Source organism: Emys orbicularis, chromosome 21 (genome assembly GCF_028017835.1).
Source record: "Emys orbicularis isolate rEmyOrb1 chromosome 21, rEmyOrb1.hap1, whole genome shotgun sequence".
Lineage (NCBI taxonomy): Eukaryota > Metazoa > Chordata > Testudines > Emydidae > Emys > Emys orbicularis.
In genome coordinates this window covers 7,042,619-7,066,159 of record NC_088703.1, presented here as the reverse complement: position 1 = coordinate 7,066,159, position 23,541 = coordinate 7,042,619, and the positions used below count along the sequence as shown (strand labels likewise).

General features: G+C 48.2%; 1 protein-coding gene across 1 annotated transcript in view; it reads left to right on the top strand.

The window, feature by feature from the left end:
- The window catches only part of CLASRP (CLK4 associating serine/arginine rich protein), a 52,421-nt gene that overhangs the window by 906 nt on the left and 27,974 nt on the right, over positions 1-23,541 (top strand). The window contains exons 2-6 of the mRNA XM_065420684.1: positions 8,388-8,468; positions 8,976-9,052; positions 10,709-10,822; positions 12,368-12,465; positions 16,267-16,368. Of these exons, the coding sequence (XP_065276756.1) occupies positions 10,724-10,822; positions 12,368-12,465; positions 16,267-16,368 (299 nt within the window). The 5' untranslated portion in view covers positions 8,388-8,468; positions 8,976-9,052; positions 10,709-10,723. The remainder of the gene's footprint in view (positions 1-8,387; positions 8,469-8,975; positions 9,053-10,708; positions 10,823-12,367; positions 12,466-16,266; positions 16,369-23,541) is intronic.

Below are 23,541 nucleotides of genomic sequence, written 5' to 3'. Positions count from 1 at the left end.
GCTGGGCACGTTCCCCCCCCCCCCAGCCCAGGGCGGGGCTGTGTGGGCTGGGGGGGTGTGGGAGCTGGGCACATTCCCCCCCATCTCCCCGGGGCGGGTGTGGGCCGGGGGGGGGTGATGGGAGCTGGGCACGTTCCCCTCCATCTCCCCGGGGCGGGGCTGGGGGCCAGGTATGACGGTAGCTGGGCACGTTCACACCCCCACCGCCCCTGTGCGGGGGGTGAGGGCCAGGGTTGATGGTAGCTGGGCATGGTCCCCCCCCCCCCTTGCAGGCTCTGGGGGTAATGGTACCTGGATATGTGCCCCCCTCCCTTGGTGTGGGGCGAGCAGAGGATGGGGCGATCAGTAGCTGGGTATAATTATATAGATTGGGTTCTCAACCTTTTTCTTTCTGAGGCTGCGTGTGCCCCCCCCACCTATAAAAACTCCACTGCTCACCTGTGCCGCAACTGCTTTTCTGCATATAAAAGCCAGGCTGGCATTAGGGGGTAGCAAGCAGGGCAGTTGCCCAGGATCCCAAACCAATTGCTCAGGCTTTGGCTTCAGCTTTCTGCCCTGGGTCCCAGTGAGTATAATGCTCGCGCTGCTTGGTGGACCCACTGAAACCTGCTCGTGGCGACCTGCCCTCCCCCTCCCCCCCGGGAGCCTCAGACCTCCTGGTTGAGAACTGGTGATATAAATAAAAGAATAAGGAAGGCTGAGTGGGTTTGGGCCATTGTGTGATGTGAATGAGGAGAAGGCTGAAGGTAATCTAGGTATGAGGGGGGATTTGATAGCAGCCTTCAACTACCTGAAGGTGGGTTTCCAAAGAGGATGGAGCTCGGCTGTTCTCAGTGGTGGCAGATGACAGAACAAGAAGTAATGATCTCAAATTGCAGTGGGGGAGGTCTAGGTTGGATATTAGGAAAAAACTATTTCACTAGGAGGGTGGTGAAGCACTGGAATGGGTTACCTAGGGAGGTGGTGGAATCTCCATCCTTAGAGGTTTTTAAGGCCCATCTTGACAAAGCCCTGGCTGGGATGATTTATCACGGGGTTGGACTAGATGACCTCCTGAGGTCTCTTCCAACCCATAACTTCTATGATTCTATGTTCCTAAAATGTAAATGAATGTTTTGATTCAGTTTTCAGTAAGGATTGTACCATGGAACATGTGCAGGAATGTGCCTGGGAGACTGTCCTGGAAAGCAGTTACCCCTGAAAAAGATTTGGGTGTTGTGGGAGCTAATCAACTGAACATGACCTCACAATGTGATGTATTGGCCAAAAGAGCTATTGCATCCCAGGACTATATAGACGGGGGATTCTTAAATAGGAGTAGAGAAGTTTTTTTATCTCTGTGTTTGGTACTGGTGTGACCATTGCTGTAATTCTGTGTCCAGGTCTGGTGCCCACAATTGAAGGATGTTGCTAAATTGGCGAGGGGTCAGAGAAGTGCCACAAGAATGACTGAAGGATTAGAAAATATGCCTTATAGTGATAGGCTCAAGGAGCACAATTGATTTAGCATAACAAAGGGAAGGTTAAGGGGTGACTTGATCACAGTCTATAAGTGCTTACACGGGGAATGAATATTTAATACTGGGCTCTTCAGTCTATCAGACAAAGGTATAACATCCAGTGCCTGGAAGTTGAAGCTAGATACATTGAGACTAGAAATAAGGCTTACATTTTTTAGTGAGCGTAATTAGCCAATGGAACAATTTATCAAGGGTTGTGGATTTCCATCACTGACAGTTATTAAATCAAGAGTGGCTGTTTTTCTAAAAGATCTGCTCTGGAATTATTTTGGGGAAGTTCTCTGGCCTTTGTTATATAGGATATCAGATTAGATGGTCACAGTGGCCCTTTCTGTTGTTGGAATTTATGAATTAATAAAGATATTGAATAACATTGGTCCCAAGACCAATCTTTGAGGAACTCAACTAATAACCTTTCAGTTCATCTTTCAGCACAAGCCATTGTCTTCTCCCCTTAAGTCAGTTCCTTATCTACATTACAATGCTTATACTGATCTTCCCTAATTTAACTAATAATTTCCCATGTGGTACTGTATCATATGCTTTACTGAAGCCCAGGTATATTAAATCTACTGAACTTCTCTTATCTAAAAAATTGCTTATTCTCTCAATGAAGGTTATCTGATTAGTCTGGTGTGATCTACCTTTGGAAACCTGTATTGCATTACATCCCCATCACCGTTTACCTCTAGGAATTTAATTATTATTTACCTCACAATTCAAAGCCTTGCATTCTGTTGAGGTCAGATTAACGGGTCTGTAATTGCCCAGGTGTTCTCTCTCCCCCTCCCCCCCTTCTCAAATATACACACAATGTTAGCTGTTCTCTAGTCATATGGTTCAACTCCTACGTACGTATATTTATTAAAAATTCTTGCTACCAGATTAACTAGCTCATATGCCAGTTCTTTTTACAGTATTCTGGGAGGGAAACTATCCGGTCCCACTGATTTGAGAGCATTAAGTTCTTTAAGTTTTTGTTTCACCTCAGATGTGATAATTTGCATTTCTAGACACTCATTTCCATCAGCTATGCTGCCTTCATGCACATGTTCCATGTTATCATCCTTACTGAAAACCCAGACAAGTATACATTTAGTTTTTGGGCCATACCTAGATTCTTTAGTCTTCTTCCCATCTGCACTGCATAGTGGCCCAACCTAATCCTTTCCTTATTTTTTTTATTTGTATAACTAAGAAACCACTACTTATTTAGTTTCTTTGGCAGTAGCTAATTCTGTTTGACTTTCAGTAAGCCTCACTTTATTCCTATGTTTTCTAACCTCCATGATGTAGCTTTCTTTGCTTATCAACCCCTTTTTCCATTCCCTAAAAGTTCTCTGCTTACTCCTAGTAACCTTTTTAAGGTGGCTATTTATCCTGCTGGCTCTGGAGTCTTTCCCTACAAATTTTCCCCCTTGTGATGCACATTTCAGATAGTTTTCGTATAGGTGATTTGAAAAAAATTCCAAGCCTCCTTCACATTTAAGTCCTTGAACTCCTCAGTCCAGTTGACTTCTTTAACTAATTCCCTTAATTGCTCAAAAGTCTGCCCTTTTGAAATAAAAAATCATAGCTGATGACCTGGTTTTAATGACCTTTCCATTTAATTTTAACTCAGTCAACTCATGGTCACTTGTTTAACGTTATTTCTCACAGCCAGTTCTTCTATGATGTCCTCACTACTTACCAAAAACAAGTCTAAGGCTAGGTCTACACTGGGGGGTCGACCTAAGATACGCAACTTCAGCTATGCGAATAGCCGGCGTATCTAAGGTTGGTTTACCTGGCTGTGAGGACGGCGGTGAGTCGACTGCTGCCGCTCCCCCGTCGACTCTGCTTCCGCCACTATCTGGCGGGTAGTATAGACGTACCCTAAAATTGCATCACCTCTTGTTGGTTCAGAGATGATTTGATGAAGAAAACTGTTATCACATCCAGCAATAAGTGGGCCTAACCAGTAGCTTTTATTCTTTAATCTACAGTAGAACCTCAAAGGTATGAACACCAGAGTTACAGACTTACCGGACAACCTGTGGAACCAGAAGTAATCAGTCAGGCAACAGCAGAGACACAGAGCAAAAAAACAAACAAATACTGTTCTGCCTTGGGGTTTAGCCCTGGGGCTCAGGGCTTTAGCCAGTTGGGGCTGGTGGGGTGGGGTGGCTCAGGGCTTCTGCCTCATGAGAAAACTGAGGTGCAGAGCTTTAGAGGGGGGGAGCACTGGGGCTCGGGGCTTTAGCTACAAGATGAGAGCTGGTTTCAACCCCAGTGTTCCCCATGTAAAGCCCCGAGCCCCGGTGTCCCCCATGCTGAAATCGGGAGCAGAGCCACAGGGCTGAAGCCCCCAGCCCTAGCGCTCCCCCCAGGTCTAAGGCCCTGAGCCCTGGTGCTCCCCCAGGGCAGAAGCCTGGAGCCATGATCCCCCCCCTGCCTGGAGCACTGACCCCACCCCCACCATGGCTGAAGTCTGTAACATCTTGTTCAGAGTTATGGAACATTTCAGAGGAAGACCAAGGATAGGGTAGGCGTGTTAATCAATGAGGCGGGAAAAACAATAACAGAAAATGTGGAAATGGCGGAAGTGCTAAATAACTTTTTTGTTTCTGTTATTGCCAAAATGTTTAGTAGTAATTGGACATCTAACTTAATGAATGCCAGTGAAAATGAGGTAAGATCAGAGGCTAAAATAGGGAAGGGCCCAGTTAAAAATTACATAGACAAGTTAGATGTCTTCAAGTCACCAGGGCCTAATGAAATACATCTAGAATACTCAAGGAGCTGACTGAGGAGATATCTTAGCCTTGGGTGATTATCTTTGAAAAGTCATGGAAGACTGGAGAGATTCCAGAGGAGTGGAAGAGGGCAAATACAGCGCCAAACTATAAAAAGGGGAATAAGGACAACCCACGGAATTGCAGACCAGTCAACTTAACTTCAGTAAGATAGTGGAGCAAATAATTAAGTAATCGATTTGAAGACACCTAGAAGCTAATAAGGTGATAAGTAACAGTCAGCATGGATTTGTAAAGAACAAATTGTGTCAAGCCAACCTAAAAGCTTTCTTTGACAGGGTAACAAGCCTTGTGCATGGGGTGAGGAGAGCGGTAGCTGTGGTACATCTTGACTTTAGTAAGGCTTTTGATACTGTCTTGTATGACCTTCTCATAAACTAGGGAATTACAACCTAGATGGAGCTACTATAAGGTGGTTGCACAAGTGGTTGGAAAACCATTCCCAGAGAGTAATTATCAGTGGTTCACAGTCAAGCTGGAAGGGCATAATGAGTGGGGACCTGCAGGGATCACTTCTGGGTCCAGTTCTGTTCAGTATCTTCATCAATGATTTAGATAATGGCATAGAGAGTACACTTATAAAGTTTGCGGACGATACCAAGCTGGGAGGGGTTGCAAGTGCTTTGGAGGAGAGGAATAAAATTTTAAATGAGCTGGACAAACTGAAGAAATGGTCTGAAGTAAATAAGATGAAATTCAGTAAGGACAAATGCAAAGTGCTCCACCTAGGAAGGAACAATCAGTTGCACACACACAAAATGGGAAATGACTGCTTAGGAAGGAGTACTGCGGAAAGGGATCTGGGGGGTCATAGGGGACCATAAGCTAAATATGAGTGAACAGTATAACACTGTTACATCCTAGAATGACATTTTCTTGTTTTGCATTAGCAGGATTGTTGTAAGCAAGACACAAGAAGTAATCCTTCTGCTTTACTCTGTGCTGATTAGGCCTCAGCTGGAGTATTGTGTCCAGTTCGGGGCGCCACATTTCAGGAGAGATGTGAACAAATTGGAGAAAGTCCAGAGAAGAGCAACAAAAATTATTAAAGTTCTAGAAAACATGACCTATGAGGGAAGGATGAAAAAATTGGGTTTGTTTAGGCTGGAGAAGAGTATGCTGAGAGGGGACATAACCGTTTTCAAGTACACCTCTACCTTGATATAACGCTGTCCTCGGGAGCCAAAAAATCTTACCGTGTTATAGGTGAAACCGCGTTATATTGAACTTGCTTTGATCCACCGGAGTGCGCAGCCCCGCCCCCCCGGAGCACTGCTTTGCCGCGTTATATCCAATTTCGTGTTATATCGGGTCACGTTATATCGAGGTAGTGGTGTATTTAAAAGGTTGTTACAAGGAGGAGGGAGACAAATTGTTCTCATTAACCTCAGAGGATAGGAAAAGAAGCAACGGGTTTAAATTGCAGCAAGGGCAGTTTAGGTTGGACATTAGTAGAGCCCTACGCAGATACGAGATTTATATCCACAAGCGACTCGCACGTTCCTGGACAGGAGTCCCTTCCATGCAGTGGTGCGTGTTTCCTGTCTGGGAGCACTTGCACACACACACAGCAGGAACAGACAGCTGCCGGTGAGCCTGGTGACCACCCCAGTGGGCGGGGCTGGGGGCAGTACAGCCCCAATGGAGGAGCGGCCTGGACTGGGCACTGGCTCCTGCGAGCGGCAGCCCAACCTGCTGCTGCTGTCACCGCTGCGGTTCCTGGTAGAGCCCTGCAGCTCCACAGATATAAATTTTGTATCTACGCGGGGCTCTAGACCAGCGTTTCTCAAATGCTGCCACCGTGGCCGCAGGCAGCTGCCAGGGGCTTTTCTTGCGGCCACAGTATCCTGTGCAGGGATGCGGGGGGATGGGGGCCACAAGGAGGGGTTGGGCCTCCACCCCCGGAAAGGTGGAGGTGTGAGTTCTCCACCTTTCCGGGGGTGGTGGGGCTCAGGCTTCCAGCTTCAACACTGGTGTGGCAGGCGGCAGGTTCTGGCTGAGCGGCAGCGGGCTCCGGCCACGGGCTCTGAGCGTGGGCCTTCGGGCTCTAGGTTTTGGCTGCACAGCAGCAGGCTCCATCCCCCAGCTGCTGGGCTTCAGGCTCATCCCGTCCTTATCACCCCTGGCCCCTCACCCATCTGGGCTGAGTAAGTCTGCTGTGAAAAGTGCTATTTGTATGTTTAATGTCACTTTTCACTGTCTCCCAGCTAGCTAACAAGTCTGCTGCTGAGAAAAGTGATTTTAACAAACATACAAAGCAGGCTTACTAGGTAGCAAGTCTAAAAAAACCCCAAACACAACCAAAAAAAGCAAAGGAAACAACAAAAAGACAAGAACGTGCAAAGCACCCTATTTGGGTTTCTACTCTACAGAATAGAGACAAGTGTGTGTGTGTTGTTGAATCTGCAAAAAAAAAACCCTACATAAATAAATTACAATGATTTGGACATGGACGTGCATATTTATTAGTTTTTTCCTAAAGTTAAGTATTTTAGGACAAATCGTCAAAGCGGCCACCAGCAAGAGTTGGTGGCTGCACTCTGAGGCCACCCAAAAATGTGTTGTGAGAACCCCTGCAACACATTAGGAAAAACTTCCTGTCAGCGTGGTTAAGCACTGGAATAAATTGCCAAGGGAGGTTGTGGAATCTCCATCATTGGAGATTTTTTTAAGAGCAGGTGAGACACACCTGTCAGGGATGGTTTATATTAGTGGTTCTCAACCTATTTACCATTATGGGCCACAGATGCAATACTACCTGTATGGCCCTGAGGATATCTCAGTGGTTTGAATATTGGCCTGCTAAACCCAGGGCTGTGAGTTCAATCCTTAAGCGGGCCATTTAGGGATCTGGGGCAAAAATCTGTCTGGGTATTGGCCCTGCTTTGAGCAGGGGGTTGGACTAGATGACCTCCTGAGGTCCCTTCCAACCCTGATATTCTATGATCTATGTCACATGGGCCGCAGCTGTGTGCTGATTGGGCCAGGTTGAGAACCACTGGATAATACATAGTCCTCTCTTCCAGTCGTACGGTTCTATGAAATTTGAGTGTGATTGTATGACGGGGTTGCTTCTGATAAGGTAGGGGACAGGGCTCAGCAGCCCTAGTGCTCTCTTCTGATTTATGTATCATGTTCCTAAAAGCTTATGCATCAGGGCTTCAGCCAGCTGCCTGCTGGGGTCAGGAAGGGATTTTTTTTTCTTCAAAGTATTCAGGGCTTTTTTGGGGGGCTCCTTCCTTTAATGCCTCAGGCATGGCTCTAGGTGGAGAGGGGATATTGGGTGAGGATGGCACTGATCTCTCTCAAGTGCTTGGCTGGCTGGTTCTTGCTCACAGGCTTGGGGTCTCACTGGTTGCCATATGGGGGGTGGAGGAGGAATTTTCTCCCAGGTCAGAGTGGCAGGAACCTTGGGGGTTTTTCATCTTCCTCTGCAGCGTGTGGGTGCTGGTCGCTTGCCAGGGTGTATCTCATGTAATCATTTCCCTGCCATTGTGGGGGGCCCCTCAGTCCCTCCAGTTCTCTGCCTGTGGCACGTAATAGTCTCGTCTCCTGTGGGCTGCAATGCTTAGGTTTAATTTCAGTTCTTGGGGTTTGTGGTGGTGGTGGCCTGTGACACACAGGAGGTCAGACTAGATCATCTGGTGGTCCCTTCTGATCTTAAGCTCTATGGGTGCTGCTGCCCCCCTCCCACCAGTGTGGTGGGGGATGCAGGGTGCTGATGTCTGGGCACTGTCTCCCTGAGTGGGGTGGGGTGGGGCATAGGGGGTTGCCAGTGGGTGGGTACTGCCCCCTCATGTGGGGCAGGGAATGGGGATGCTGGTGTCTGGGTGCTGCCCCCCCATGTGGGGCAGGGAATGGGGGGTGCTGGTGTCTGGGCGCTGCGCCCCCATGTGGGGCAGGGAATGGGGGGTGCTGGTGTCTGGGTGCTGCGCCCCCATGTGGGGCAGGGAATGGGGGGTGCTGGTGTCTGGGCGCTGCTCTCCGGTGTAGGATGAGATGGGTGCTGCTGCTGTCTAGGTGAAAGCTACTCAGCTTTAACTTTTGCCCATCCTATGCTCTTTCCATGCAGGAGCTTGTCAACTTCTTCAAAGAGAAGCTCAGCAAGACGTGATGTAGCCACTGCCTCTCTTGGATTGGGAACATTCCTTCAGTAGGTCCATTAACAGTGAGGAGAGCCTTCTGCCCTTAACCCTCAGGCTAGAGATGGCAAACTTGGAGCTGACAGAGCTGGGCTCCTCGGGGAGGGGGGGGGGGGTTCCCTAGTAAGCTTGGGGTAGAAGCAGCAGCAAAGACTGCTCAGCCAAAGGAGCTCCTGGCTAGCCGGACTCTCCTCATGTCTTGGCTGTGGTATTGAGTGTGAATGTGTGGGCCGGGGCCCATAGCAGAGACCTTGCCCTGCAGAGCGGGAAGAACTCCTGGCCCATTTCTGCAGCCCCCAGGTTGGGGGCAGCCCAGCTCCTGTTCTGTGCTGCGGTCAGTGAGGTGATTCTAGTGAACCTGTGCTGAGGACAGAGCTGCTCCTGCACACAGCGTGCGTCCCCTTGAGGGAGGGACCCCCATTCCCCCACACTGAGAGACCCCTGGCCTTCGCTCTGTTTGTTGTAGCCCTGTGGTGTGCCGGCCCAGGCCACTGACCTGCAGTGTGCTCTTTGTTTAGGCTCCTCTTCCCTTGGCTCATGGGCTGTGCTGAGTGAGCACGCGACTGCTGCTCCCAAGTCTCTACGCTGCTGTTCTGTGAGTATCACCCTCCTCCATCCAGCTTGTGACCTCTCTTGAGATTAGCCCCCTTCCCCCCCTCCTCCGGCGGGGCACTCAGAGTGTCTCTGCGGAAGGGCTGGGTAACTGTTCCGGGGGAGGGGGGGATTTGTGGGCGTGGAAAGGCCTGAGAGTGAGGTGTGAAGTGGACTGGAAGGGAGCTAATGGGGCTTTTCAGTCCCTTGACTCCAGCCAAGGGCTCTTGGGGCTTGTCCTGATGTGAGCGCAGCCCATGTCTGCAGGGTGTCTTTGGGATGCTCACGATGCAAGCACCTGTCTGGCTTGCTCTCAGCCTTCGAAGGAAGGATGGACCAGTGGGAGCCCTGGGGTCAATTCCTGCCCCATCACAAACATCCTGTGTGATTCTGGGCAAGTCACTTAGTCTCTCTGGGCCTCAATTCCCATCTGTGCAATGGGGGTGATAGTCCTGCCCTGCCTCACTCGGGCATGGGGATAAGTACATGAAAGACTGACGTGCTCAGATGCCATGGTGATGGGGGTGGGGGGGCAGAGAGGTACCCTGGCCGAGTAGGTGTTCCTGCTGTCCCGCTCACTCCCTCTTGTGGTGTATTTCCTTTGGATTAGCTGTCCCTGTGCTAAAATGTTTTTCTCCTTTCATTTCCCACCTGTCTCTCTAATCTCTATGCATTGTCTCACACCAGTAACCTCACTACTGTAATATCCTTCCAGCCTGACTGGCCAGCCTCGAAGCCAAGAGGCTGTTTCCCACCTGCTCAGATAGAGACCAAATAGACCCCTCGCTGCAGTTACTGCCGGAAGCTGGGACTGGACAACACGGGATGGATCACTCCATAATTCTGTTCTGTTCATTCCCTCTGAAACACTGGCATTGGCCACTCTCGGAAGACAGGATACTGGGCTAGATGGACCATTGGTCTGACCCAGTCTGGCTATTCTTATGTTCAGCCCACTTCTCCCGGATGCTCTGACTCTCCTATTCACGGCCCTTGCCTGATGCTCTCCTCTGTACCCTTCTGCCTAAGACTTTGTGCTCTTGGAGTCTCTCAGGATGGGTGCCATGTAGCAGATTTTTCCTTTGATTATGATCTCTTACAGCCTCTCCTTCCTGGTCCTGGAATGAGGAGAGCAGCCTGATGCTTTTCTACCCTAGAATACTTAGCCTGGTCTACACTACAAACTTACATTGGTATAACTGTGTTGCTCTGGAGTGTGGAAAATCCACATCCCTGAGTGACGCAGTTATACTGACCAACCTTCTGGTGTAGACAGCTTCTCCTGTCAACATAGCTACTGCCTCTTGGGGAGGTGTAGGTAGTATCTTCAGCTTCAGCAGCACAGCTGCACCGGTGTAAGTGTAGACAAGCCCTTAATGTCTTGATCCCTGTGACTGGCTCCCTGGGGCTGACGCTTAGGGGAGTGTTTGATTGCAGCCGTTGGCGATGGCCGTGGCATCCACCGCAGCGCTCTGCAACCATGTTTGTTCCTGGCTTAACCCGTAACGCTCAGTCACTGAGCTTGCTGGTGTCTGTGTGCAGAGTGGAGTCTGTGTTTCTCTCCTCGGCTGTGTGCACACATCCTAGAGTGCACCGCAGGCTCTGGGAGTGCTGAGAGATTGTTGGTTTTACTCAGTTCTGTATTCCCTCCCTTTGACAGCTTGCGGACAGCAGGATGTGGCACGAAGCCCGGAAACATGAGCGCAAGCTCCGTGGGATGATGGTCGATTATAAGAAACGAGCTGAGCGTCGGAGAGAATACTATGAAAAAATAGTGAGTGTCCCTGGCCCCGGCCCCGCCCCCGCCATCCCGATCTGTGGCCCTTGCTGTCGGGTTGGGTAGTGCGCCCGTTGTTTTCTGTTCCCATGTCTGGCTTTATGCAGCTTTATATATTGCTGTTCAGTTGCAAAGCACACACAGGAAGCGTCCAAGGTGCGTGTCCGCTACTGCTGGGACCTTCGGCCCTTCCTCATTTCGGTGACTTTGCTCTTGCATTAAGTTTTTGCCTTTAACGGTCGTTAGGCCTGGACAGATAGTGCCAAGTCTGTTTGTCTCAGGCTAGAAACACCTCTGTGCTGTGGGGTTTTGCTGTAGATCAGGTGGCTACAAACCACATTATTGTGTCTCGCAGGGAAAAATTACACAGTTGAGTTTCTGAAAGTATCGGCTTTCCCTGTGCACAGTGCGGGCCTGCACTCTGAGCGCCGGCAATATTCATTGTGCCTCCCTCCAAAGCCGAGGAAGGAGAAATGGAACGAGACCTTGTGGCAGCCACTCCTATTGCTTTGGCGGCTCAGTCCTCCCCTGAGAGCTGCAGTCCCCCTCTGCCTAAGTGAATTGATGCGTGTTGAATCCCATACCAACATCTGCTTCAGCAGGCAGAACTGTCCCAGAGGTGCTGTGACCGCAGAGCACCGTGCTGGGCTGCTCCAAGGAGAGGGATGCAGAGTTGTGGTGCTGACTGGCAGGCTGTGTGGTTATCATGGTTTGTTGGGCTGTTATGCTCTTGTGAGGCATTATATAGAATTGAATTCTTGCAGGTTCAGTTTCCTTCCTGGAAGAACAGAGCAGGATTACAGGAAACATTCCACGTGCGGGAGTGCCTGATCTGCAGCATGACTCTTGGATCAGCTCTTTGGCCTGCTTCCCTGGCGTGTGTCCCTCTCTAAAATGCAGTCCTGCTCCGAGCCATGGTTAACGCCATATCAAGTCTGCCCAGTTTACGAGTAAAATGGTTTTTTCCCTAGCTGCCAGCATCACAGAATTCACCGGGGATCTGTGAGCAAACCTTGATTCTTTTGTTGCACAGCAACGCCAGTAACAAAGGTTCTGCAGGCCAAGCCGGGTCTGCTGTACCGCTTGTGCAGCCCCTTAGCCTTTCTTGAATGTGCCTGCCGCGTAGGAAGCAAACTGGGTGACACATATGAAGGAATCGAATCCAGCTCCTTCCGTCTCAGCTGTGCTGGCTCTGCAGGGCTAAGAGCAGTGACAATTGTTGTCGCTGCTTGCCCCTGATAAGCACATGAAGCAGATTCGAGTAAGCAGGGGCTGCTTCTGTTGTTGCTCTTCAGTGTAGCTCGGCACTTTAACTGCTGCTGCCTGAGATCCCCAGGATGTGTTTAACACCCCCCTGCACATGGTACTGTCCGACGCTCTGCTCTGAAGGGATTTCACTTGTAGCTTTAATGAATGCGCAAACCCCTTACAGTGGCTTTGGACTCAGCCATTCAGCATCTGCATATCTTGGTGCCTTGCTCAAACTGACCAGATCCCGTAAAATGCCAGCTTTATACATCTCGGTGTTTGTGCTTCTTCCAGAAAAAGGACCCAGCTCAGTTCCTCCAAGTGCATGGCCGGGCGTGTAAGGTCCACTTGGATTCTGCCGTTGCTCTTGCAGCTGAAAGTCCTGTCAACATGTGAGTAGCTTGAGCGGGCCCTGCCTGCTAGCTCTGCACTGACAGGCTGGGAGCATAGTGAAGCAGATGGGGATTGTGGCTGGAAGGTCCTCGAAGGGGCACCATCAACTTGCTCTTCCTTTGGTGTAGCTGTTATATTACTAGTGGGATCCCCTAAGGTGACCGAGTGAAGGAAAAGAGGGGGAAGGTCTGGAGTGTTCCTGTTTGCTTTTGTGCGTTGTCCATGATGCTGGGTCCCTTCTGTGGTCAGTTCCTTCCCCTCATGTTCACACGGCACTGTAGAAATCTCTTTAAAAGGTGGGAAGAAGTGGCTGTAAACCCCCCAGAATTGGTGGGAGGCTTGGGGCCCGTTGCACCTGAAGCTCCTTTGCTGTCTGCACTTCAGGCTGACTGTCCCTTGAGCATGCTGCTGGCCAGCACGTCGGCTTGGCGGGAGCACGCCATCTTGTGAGTACAGTTCTGTACCCTAGGGAGTGACACCCCCCTCCCCCCCCATCCTCAGGGCATATGATCAGCAACTCAGCACAGGGACCTTGGGTCCAATCCCCAGGAACAGTGGAGACTGTGGAAATGGCTAGTTCTCCCTGTAATAAGTCAAGGTACATGAGTAGGGCCCTACCAAATTCACAGCTGTGAAAAACGTGTCACGGACTGTGAAATCTGGTCTTTTGTGTACTTTTACCCTATATTATACAGATTTCACAGGGGAGACCAGTGTTTCTCAAAGTGGGGGTCCCGACCCAAAATGTGGTTGTGGGGGGGTTGCAAGGTTATTCTAAGGGGGTGGCAATATCACAACCCTTACTTCTGCCCCGCCTTCAGAGCTGGGCGGAAAGAAGCGGCGGCTGCTGGCCAGGCGCCCAGCTCTGAAGGCAGCACCGCCAGCAGCAGCGCAGAAGTAAGGGTGGCAATGGGCGGCCGGAGAGTGGCAGCTGCTGGCTGAGGGCCCAGCTCTGAAGGCAGCAGCTCAGAAGTAAGGGTAGCCATGCCATACCATACCATACCATTCTCCCTTCTGCGCTGCTTCTGGCAGTGATGTGGCCTTCAGAGCTGGGCTCCTGGCCGGCAGCTGCCGCTTTCTGGCTGCCCAGTTCTGAAGGCCGTGCCGCCAGCCGCAGCAGTGCAGACGTAAGGGTGGCAATACCACAACCCCCCTACAATAACCTTGCAACGCCCCCACTACCCTCTTTTGGGTCAGGACCCCTACAGTTACAGCATCATAAAATTTCAGATTTAAATATCTGAAATAATGACATTTATGATTTTAAAAATCCTATGACCATGAAATTGACCGAAATGGACTGTGAATTTGGTAGGGCCCCATACGTGAGGCAGGCAAGGCCTTAGCCAGACCTCTCTGTGGAGCTGGGGTCCTGCTGCAGGTTTGTGTTGGGGGATGGGAGACCACAGGGAACTGTTCTCTCTGGCACAGGCTGACTGTGGGACAGTGGTTTGAGAGGAGACTGTCCAGGCTCAGACCCTCCCTCTTCATGACTCCTTCTGACTCTTTATCCTCCCTGAGGCAAGTTCAAAGATGTCCCCCATTCCCCACCCCAGGAGTGGGGCAAGTGCTGCATCCTGCTGGATAGAGGCACCTCTGAAACCATTCTCTGCCTGGTGTTTACCTTTAGAAGAAGCAGGAACGTCCAGTCGGCTCTTCCCCACTCTTGCGGGGTGCTCATTGATGGGTGGGCAGTCAGCTGGACTGGCTGCGTTCTCTGCTCTTCATTGGAGGGATGGGCGTGTCAGATCTTTCCGCCAGCTGCCAAGTCTGAGTGAAATATACGGGAACAAGGAGTTCTAAGGTGTCTGGCTCCGCCTCCTTCCCCTCCTGAGTGCTCAGTTTTCACTAGTGTTTTCCAGCAGAGAGAGCACGCTGTGCGGACGATTCCTAATGTTAATAATGAGCAGAGGCCCCTCCCCTGCACCTTATTTTAAAGGACCCCACAAGCCCCAGGATTTTCCTTTGGCAGCACCTCTGAGGAGATACCCGTTACACGTAACAAGGTCACTTTACTCACCCCCCAGTGGGGAGGAAAAGTACGAAAGTCCAAGTGCACCAGTGGTTTTTATGCTGGATTCCTTTGCCCTGCTGAGGTGAAGAACAAGACTCTCAAAGGGAGGGCGCTAAGGCTCAGGGTCACAGGTGGCTGCTTGTATTAATTTAGGTGGAATAAATTGGTCAAAGGTGGTCACGTGACCTGGTCACAGCGTTAAACAAGGTTCAGGGTTTGGTATGCAGAGACCTCAGCCTGCTTAGTGCCATGGCAAACATACAATTAAAAATCCCTGTAGCCTTTGATTACAGATACAGAAGAAGTAGAAACAATTGAAGCATTTGAAATGTAAAGTATTAAGGCTTTTATTGCAAAAGCATCCCTTGCTCCCTTTCCCTTTAGCTAGAGACCATTTTTAGAAGGGGGAAAAAACCCTTGTGTGATAGTCTATTAGATGAAATCAAATATAACTGTTCTTTTCAGGGAAAAGAGAAAAGATGGGCTGAAGCTGTTGTTGTTGTTAAGGTCTAATCCTGTTCCCTAGAAGACCAGACAAATACTGTTAGAAAAACACAGGCACACCACATCATCTTATCAGCCCCTTTAAGACCTGGCAAACTTGTACCAGCATCAGGCTGTTTAGGGCCTTGCCTTTAGTTGCCTGTCTGATCACAGGCTTACAGCGGTGTTTGCAAAATACACCTCTACCTCAATATAACGCGACCCAATATAACACGAATTTGGATATAACGCGGTAAAGCAGCGTTCCGGGTGGGGCGGGGCTGCACACTCCGGCAGATCAAAGCAAGTTCGATATAAAGTGGTTTCACCTATAACGCGGTAGGATTTTTTGGCTCCCGAGGACAGCGTTCTATTGGGGTAGCGGTGTATACAGTCTTCGCCTGCCAAGCCAGACTCTTATTAAACAGAAGGCAAAGGGAGAGGGATAGGAGAGAGAAGAAATAAGGCAGCGAAGGACAAAGGTGCACAAGGAGGTGCAGGACAACAATCTCATATCCCAGATAGTGTTTGGGATTTAGCCGGTGGAGGTGGCGCTGTCATCCGGGTCCCTCTCTTTGGCCTGGCCTGGTCTGGTCTAGGATTAGAATTCTCTTGGGATTAGAATGCCCAAGGCTCAGCGGTGGTTTGGTGGATACCAATGTTTCAGGAGATGGTGGGGGTAGCAGCCATCACTCCTTCTCCTTGATTTAGTCACCCAGCATTGTTCTTGTTGATCCCCCTCCCCCCCCAGGTCATTCCTTTTGAGGACCCCAAAACGGAGTGATGGAAGGAATAGCACACCCCTTCGTTATCTTGTTCATCAGTTAGGCTTAGTTTTTGACACACCAGTTTGGGGTTATTGATTTCCGGTCCCACGCATTTTTGTTTACCTGGCATGATGTCCATCTCACATACTTGAGTTATATCAGGAGGCCTTTCTATTAGGCTCATTTCGTTTTTTCTGTCTCCCTTTGGCACCTTTTCCCAATGACAGTTATTGTTATAGATTATTGTGACATTTGATGAAGTTTTATCCACTTTCCCACAGTTAGGCTTATACCTGGGGTAGGCCTACTAGACTCCGATTGTCACTACGCTCTGGCTAAGAGCGTGTCCCATTGTGTACCATGCAGTAGAGCCAGTGCACAGACGTCACGGGACTGAACCGCATTGGGTCTAGACTGAGTGCCCCAGCACCTCTGGCTTCCTCTTCATAGCAGCTTGTCTCGCCGGCAGGTCTGTCATTTGTACCCAGTTGAGGTGCTAAATGACCTTAGTTTGTCTGTTGCTCTCTTGCCTGCAGGATGCCCTGGCAAGGGGATACGAACAACATGATCGACCGGTTTGATGTGCGAGCTCACCTGGACTACATTCCCATGTACACCCCACCACTGCTCAACCCAATGTAAGCCATTTCCATGGAGTACTGCTTGGGAGCTCTTCTCTGGAAGCCCCCACCTCTTCCTTTCTAGCAGGGCATAGAATGCTGGGTGATCAGTGCAGACCAATGGGATTTGGGAGCATTCTGTGGTGTTGCTGTTGGTATCCCTTAGGGCATAGGATTGGTAAATGTAACCCGACCCCCGACTTTCCAGGCTGTCCAACACCAGTGGTGATGGGGAGCTGCAGTGGGTTCTCCAAGCGTGCATCTGCTTCACGTGGCTCTGAAAGGACCCTGTGGCACTGGGATTCCATGTTTCTGATCGGTTCTGGGTTAAATGTGCTTGGCTTCCAAGTAAAACGACTGTCTCCTCCTTCCTCCCCCATCTACCAGCTCTGCAGACCTGACCCGGGCTCTGAGTCCTACCAGGGTCTCTTTTCACATGTCATTGCTATAATGTTCTGCCAAACAAATAAGGGGCCCAGGGCAGCTCCATGGGCTTGCCCAGGTGTGACTGGTGGGAACAAAGCAAGCAGGACTGCTGTGGTTGAAGAAAGGATTGGATTCAGCTCCCTTAGCTCTATTGGCTCTGCCGCACTAAGGAAAGCCAAACTCATTGATGGCGGGAGGCTGTAAAGCCAGCTGGGACTGGTTCACACATGGAGCAGAGCGAAGTAGAAAGATCCGTTTACAGAGTCCATTTTGGAACAGAACTTCACTAAATGGGGTTTTCTCTGGTACTTTTCTCTGGTACTTCCAGCTCTGACCCCAGCATTAAAGGGGGCTGGGATCTACCTTAGTTTAAAAATTTGATAAGAATTGCCAAGGCAGATGACTCTGGAGTCTGCCAGATGAAAGGAGCAGGCTCTGTCCCTGCACGACTCCGCCCATGTGGCTCCCTGCTTCCCATCCTGGTATAGAGAGAGCTGCATTGGGTGGACTGGGCTGGAGGTGGATTTATTTGGGAAATGGCCAGTAGACTTCTAGCTGGGTTCCCTTCCTGCCCATTCCCTCCATCTGCCGCTCCTCCCATCCAGAGTCCAGACTCTGCAAAGTCTGTCCTGAGGCCTGCAGAAACCGCTTCAATAACTACATTTCACCAGCCAGCTCTCCCCTCTCAGAGCTTGTCTTCACTGAACGTAGTGTTTCCAAGCCAAGTCAGCTGTAAGTGGGGACGACCCTGCGTATCTCCCAAGCACCTGTCGGAGAAAAACTGAGTTCTCACTTTTTGTTTGGGTACAGCAAGTCAGAAGCTTTATTCACTCTCACAATTGTGCAGAGGGAGAGAGCCAAGCAGGTCTCTCTCACTGATACCTAATTACAACAAGCATTTATACCTTTCATTACAGAAAATAATGAGGGACAGCTGCATTTTGTTATACATAAGCCATCTTGATATCTTATTTCTTAATTGTTTTGACTCTTGCCAACATACAATATTTCCTATACCTTATCTACACAAGGTCTTCTACACCTTATCTATACAAGGTCACAATAACTTCTCACACAGTACTTTCTCACCCGCCTCACACAATCCTCGCTTCTACAAATCTCGCGTTATCAGGGCTACAGTTAGCCTGACTCTTGCTAACAAACTGTCATGCATTGCAGTTCTTTTCTGACAGTTCTTTTTCTGCTTCCACAACCCCCCCTTTTGTACTTCTAGTACAACAAACATTCTCAAACCTCTATTTGCATCAAGTCCTGGACTTCAGATTCTATATCAGATGTTTCAATGTTAGCGGTTCTGATTGGATGTAATGACAATGCATGATTAGCATGAACATGAAAGGTATTACTATTATTACGTCTTTTACAACAACAATAACATAATCCTAAGCTAACTAATAACAATACAAGCAATAACATTCCCATAGCAAAACTATAATGGGGTTGTTGTACAGCCTTAGTTACAAAGCACAATACATTATACTTAGTACATAAAGTGGATACTCTATAAGCAGTCTGAAAGGCATACTTTTCAACTTGATATATGTTTTGAAGCATGTGAATTTGCCCTTGTACTTCAGAGATTTTCTGAATCTCTGGTAACAGTGAAAACAAATTCTGAAATCTATCAGGTACTAAACTAGTCCAATTAAAGGGTATCTGGAACCTAAGGGCTACTTGGAAAGCTCTATCTGCAGGCCAGTAAATAATATGATTGCCTGCAGTGGTAGTGAGATTAAAATGTATGTCTTGTAATGTGGTGTCATTAACATACACACAGCTATCGTTAGCTTGAAAAAGTAAGTGTCCTGTCAGGGTAGTTCCTTGTCCCCTACCCTCCCAGCAAACGTAGTCATAAACAGTGACAACTTCTCCTGGCTCCAGTTTACGGTTACACTGAAGCTGTGGGGTTCTAATGGCCAAAATGTCCACTGACTTCCTAACCCCATCCAAATGTGAGGTGTAATCCCAGGAGCACTGACTAAAAATCGATTGGGCATATCAGGTGGTCTAATTTCCCAGATGTCTCGGTGAATTATCCAATCCCACATGCATCCTCCCCATGGACCCGGCAGGATACGGTATGTAGGAGCCCACACCCCCTTTACCGGTCCATATGCTTGGAAGGAGCACTGAGAACGTCCGCACTTCCATCCAGAAAGTTTCCAAGTAAGTCTCCATGGCCACAGATCAGATGGTACTCCTGATGTGTCTGTAAGGGCAGTGGGCCAAGCCTGATGTTCTAGATCATTCCGAATGGACATCAGCTGGTCATTCAGGAAATCCTGAGTCTCTGAACATGCTAGATCCCACTGCAATGCCTTCCCAGCCTCAGTGATATTCAGTACCATCTCTCTTAGCAACTTCTGGGTCATAGAACTAAGGGCGGAAATAACATGTAACTCACCAACTCCAGCCTGTACCTGGGTTAGTTGTGCTCCAGAAACAAGGCCAATGGCCTTCTCTAGTTGGCCCAATTTCTCATCATGTTCCTGGTTCTTAAAAATATTCCACACTGCTGCTGCACTATTGGCCCCATCCCACAGGGATCCGGTCAAGTCTCTCTTCTTTCTAGAGGAAATAACCCAAGCCCTCTGTTGTGCTAATCTAATGGCAGCCCCCTGTGAACAATTTGGGTATTTGTCTGATTATTCACTAATTGGGTGACCAAATAACAATAAGGGCCTCTCTCATTTAACACAGTACAAGTTCCAGGAACAACCATCATATCTACTTCACTATAGAACCCATCAATTGCAATTATTAATTCTTGGGGTTCGCTGGTAGTGATATCATGTATTTCTATCTCTACTGATCCATTTGTTTTCCATTCAATTGTTTGCTCATATACATTATCCTGAACTTTAAAGAATAATTTCTCTGAACAAAATTTCAGTAAATCACTAAGATGTGAAAGCCTTGGCCAATGGGTTTCATTGGAATATACAGTACGGTTTGTATCTGGGTAAGTTACAGTGGTGGTGGCAGGGGTCAAGGGACTAGTGGGTGTAGTCCTAGTGGTGGCAAGGCGGTTTTGATATTCATCTTCTGAAAGCCAATTAGGAAGGGCAGTGCATCCTGAAGGTACCTGTCCATAAGCACAAAGTCCTGCCCCTGGAAAGAATCCACCCCACCACTGGACCCCGCATTCCCAGGAACGGTCCCCACAGTTCCCTCCTTGCCAATAAACGATGCTCCGTCTTCTCCACCAGGGCCAGTTCTTAATGTCTTTTGTAGTCAGGAATTCCTGGACTTTGGTGGTTTCAGCAGAGCGAGTGTTTCTTCTTTTCTTCTTCAAAAGCAGTTGTGATTCACCATAGTGCAGGGGAGAGGTTACTAGCACTTCACCCTGTACTGGTGTGATTCCTGTAAAAGAATTCAAAGGCATTGTAGATCTGTCAGAGGACAAAGGAGAGGTTACTAGCACTTCACCTTGTCCTCCTTCCCTGCTGTCCAGGAGGCACAGCAGAGCTAGCAGGAGAAATAGGCTGATCAGCAGCTGGAGAATCCTCTCCAGGTGGAGGGGTCTTTTTGCAGTAAGAAGCATGGTTCCAGGTGGGCAGTCCTTGGCACTTCACAGCGGTGTTGGTGGTTAACAGGACTTGGAAAGGGCCTTTCCAGCATGGAGCCAAAGCAGTCTTTCGTTGATGGACTTTACATAGACTCAGTCTCCTTGTTTCAATGAATGGCAGGGCTGCTAGGGTCTTTGGGTAGCACTTCTTTTATCTGTGAGAAAAGAAACCTAACACATTTCATTAATGCCTGGCAGTGTTTTGCAGATATCATAGTTGTTGGGCACATTCAGGCCCCCCCTTTTCTTGGCTGTCAGCCAAGTCTTAGCTGTGGGTAGTATCCTTGGATGGGGCCAACGTCTTATCTTTGGACTGAGCTTGCTAGCTATTTTTTCCTCAGTTAACTCATTCTGTTCTTTTTCCTTCTCCCCTTCTTGGCTTCTTTTAACCTACAAAGGAAACGTCCACTCTTCACTCATACATCTTTTCCCAACAATGAACACATACACATTGCCATTATACAGTACATTAGTCGTCTTATTCAATGTATGCCATGTACACCCTTCCAGTAAAATAACTTTATTACAGAGCTTTGGAGCAACAAACCAGGACAAGCACACCCACTTTTGAGGAGTTCACTCGGTACAACCTCAGGTGTCCAATAGCTTTCCTCCCTCCCCAGCCCTCTGGCTAGAAATCTGAGGTAGCCAGAAGGATCCCATGGGCAATATGGGGAGTGGGTTAACCTTCCATGTCCTTGCTTCCAAAGACTGTTGGTATGCAAATTTTAACAACAATTTTTTCAATTAAAAATCTGGCCAATGAAGTTTCTTTTTCTTACTTAAGCAACTGTATTAGACTTTAGTATATCACATTTTCCTGATTTATCCAAACACTTTTTGTATTCCAAGTTGAATAAAACAAGTATCTGCTTTTTTTGATTTAACCCTTCTATTTAATTTTGAACTAGACTGTCTTATGAAATTATTAAACCCAACAATTCTGGCCACAAGACAAACACCACAAGACAGGACAAAGAACACAAAAATAATTCCTATTGTACCAGTAAATGCATGGTACATTGAATGCTGTTCAGCTGGCATCCGTTTTCTCTGATGATCTGAAAGACAAAAGAACAGAGGTCTACCCCTTCTGGGTAGTCAGTCATTGCTTAAAATATTTCCTTTATATACACATACTCTTGTTGATTTTAGACAAAACAGAGGAATTACCCCATATTTCCTTGTATTTGTTTCATAGGCAGCCCAGGTTTCAGTGGCTTCTACCTTATTAGTTAGAAAATTGCATTAATACAGATGCTTTCTGGCTTGCTTCCAGATCCAAAGCTATCCACAGCTTAAAGATTCTTACTTTAAAAGGGACACAATTAACTTTCCCAGACTTTTGATTGCCTTTTACTTCTAGCTCCTGCTTTCAAACACCCAGTGATCTGAAAAAGACAACACAACCTATACTGGTAGGTTTGCATTTCTTTTACCTCTGCTACAATATACACTGCACATGTTCTGGGGAAAATGCACATCCTCTCCACAATTCAATTTCCATAACACTAGCCACATCAATTTCTACACAAGGTGTAACTGTTTCTTTTGTGCTTACAAAATCTCCATGCACCCCTAGTAAAGTGACAGCTCGACCACACAGAGCCAGGGGCACTGTCCTTCTCTATCTTTTTACCAGATCTTTTATCTGCTATTTTGTTACCCAAAAACAAATTCAAATCTTTTATTCTCCTGGCTTTGACTACCCTGCTGCAGCCACAACCTTTGGTCTTTAGTTAAAACATTTTAAATCTTGTAAAGCATTAAGTCACCTTAAGGATTAAATGCTAAACACCGTATTAAACAACACTAGTTTCCTGTGTCTGGCAAAAGTATTTTCGGTTTTTGCAACTTTAAACAATACCAATTCATCTCAAACTTATAAAACACAGATTGTATACAGCAGGAGTGTTCTTCAGCAAATTAGACTAACGTATTCATAGTCGAATAATTCCACTTAAATAACCTCTTGCCTGAATTACTTACAGACATTCCTACCAAGTTTCACTGCTTGATTCCCTCTAGCAACTACAGAGTTAACTTTTCACTCTCTTTTCTTAAATCACTTGCTTGTCTCCCAAAACGACACCCAACTCAACTCAGATTTTACCATTCCAATTATTATCCTGGGGATTTGAAATCCCCATGCTTATAATTACTTACTCCTTTCCTTCCACTATGCCCTCAAAGTTTCCAACCTGTTTTCCAATCTCTCTATCTATTGCCTGCCCGCTTGGGCCCAATCCTGCTTTTCTCGCTGAACCGTCCCTTCCATGGGCACCGGCTTTTTCCCTACCAATTTAGATAGGAGGGTGGGCTTCTCAACTAGCCCCCACCCTTCCTGGTCTCTTCTCTTAAACATTCTTACTCACAAGGCTACCCGAGTCCTCCCTCGTGAGGCTTGCCACTTGGGCAAAACGCAGGGCCCATTGGCGTTTAACTATTCAATTTTCTCTTGTGGCAAACACACTGCTGTTACAGCATATGCAAACACAAATGGTTAAATTCTGACAAGTCCCTGAAGGACCGGTACTTGCTTAGCCAGTGCTTCCTTTTCTGCCTGGAAGTCCTGTCTCAAGGCTTGCAACTTGCCCTGGGCATAGGTTTGAGTTGCTGCCTGGTTCATGATCTATGCTTTTAATTGCTCAATTCTAGTTATCAAGTACACAACTCTTCCTATTACTCCAACTTCTCTATTGCCCAGTCCTGCTACGACTGGGGTAGATCCACCTGACACCCTTCCCGGTCAACCGGGGTGGAGAGAGGAATGCTAAATCCCTCTCCGGTTCTCAGACTTACTGCGGCTGAGAGTAGGCACACTTTCATACTCACACACGTATGTCCAGACTGGCCACGTCTGTGTATAACGTTGAGAGAAGGTGCTGTGCAATCTCCAACTTGCTTCCTCTCTTGGGAGGGCAGTTCTTTTACACCCTGAAGTCTCCTGGGGCGTCTTTTCAGTGATTCCAGTCCAGGCCGGCTGCCTGTGGCTTCTTCAGCGTCCCCAAACCACGCCAGCTCCAGGGTCGCAAAGGCAGACTGTTGGATCTCACTGGACAGTTAAGCTTTGCAAATGTAATCTCAGCACTGTAACTTGTATTGCCTTTGGTTTGACTATGTCTATATTTTTTCACAGCCAGCTGGGGCCGAAAGTAGTTTTTCTTTGTACTTAG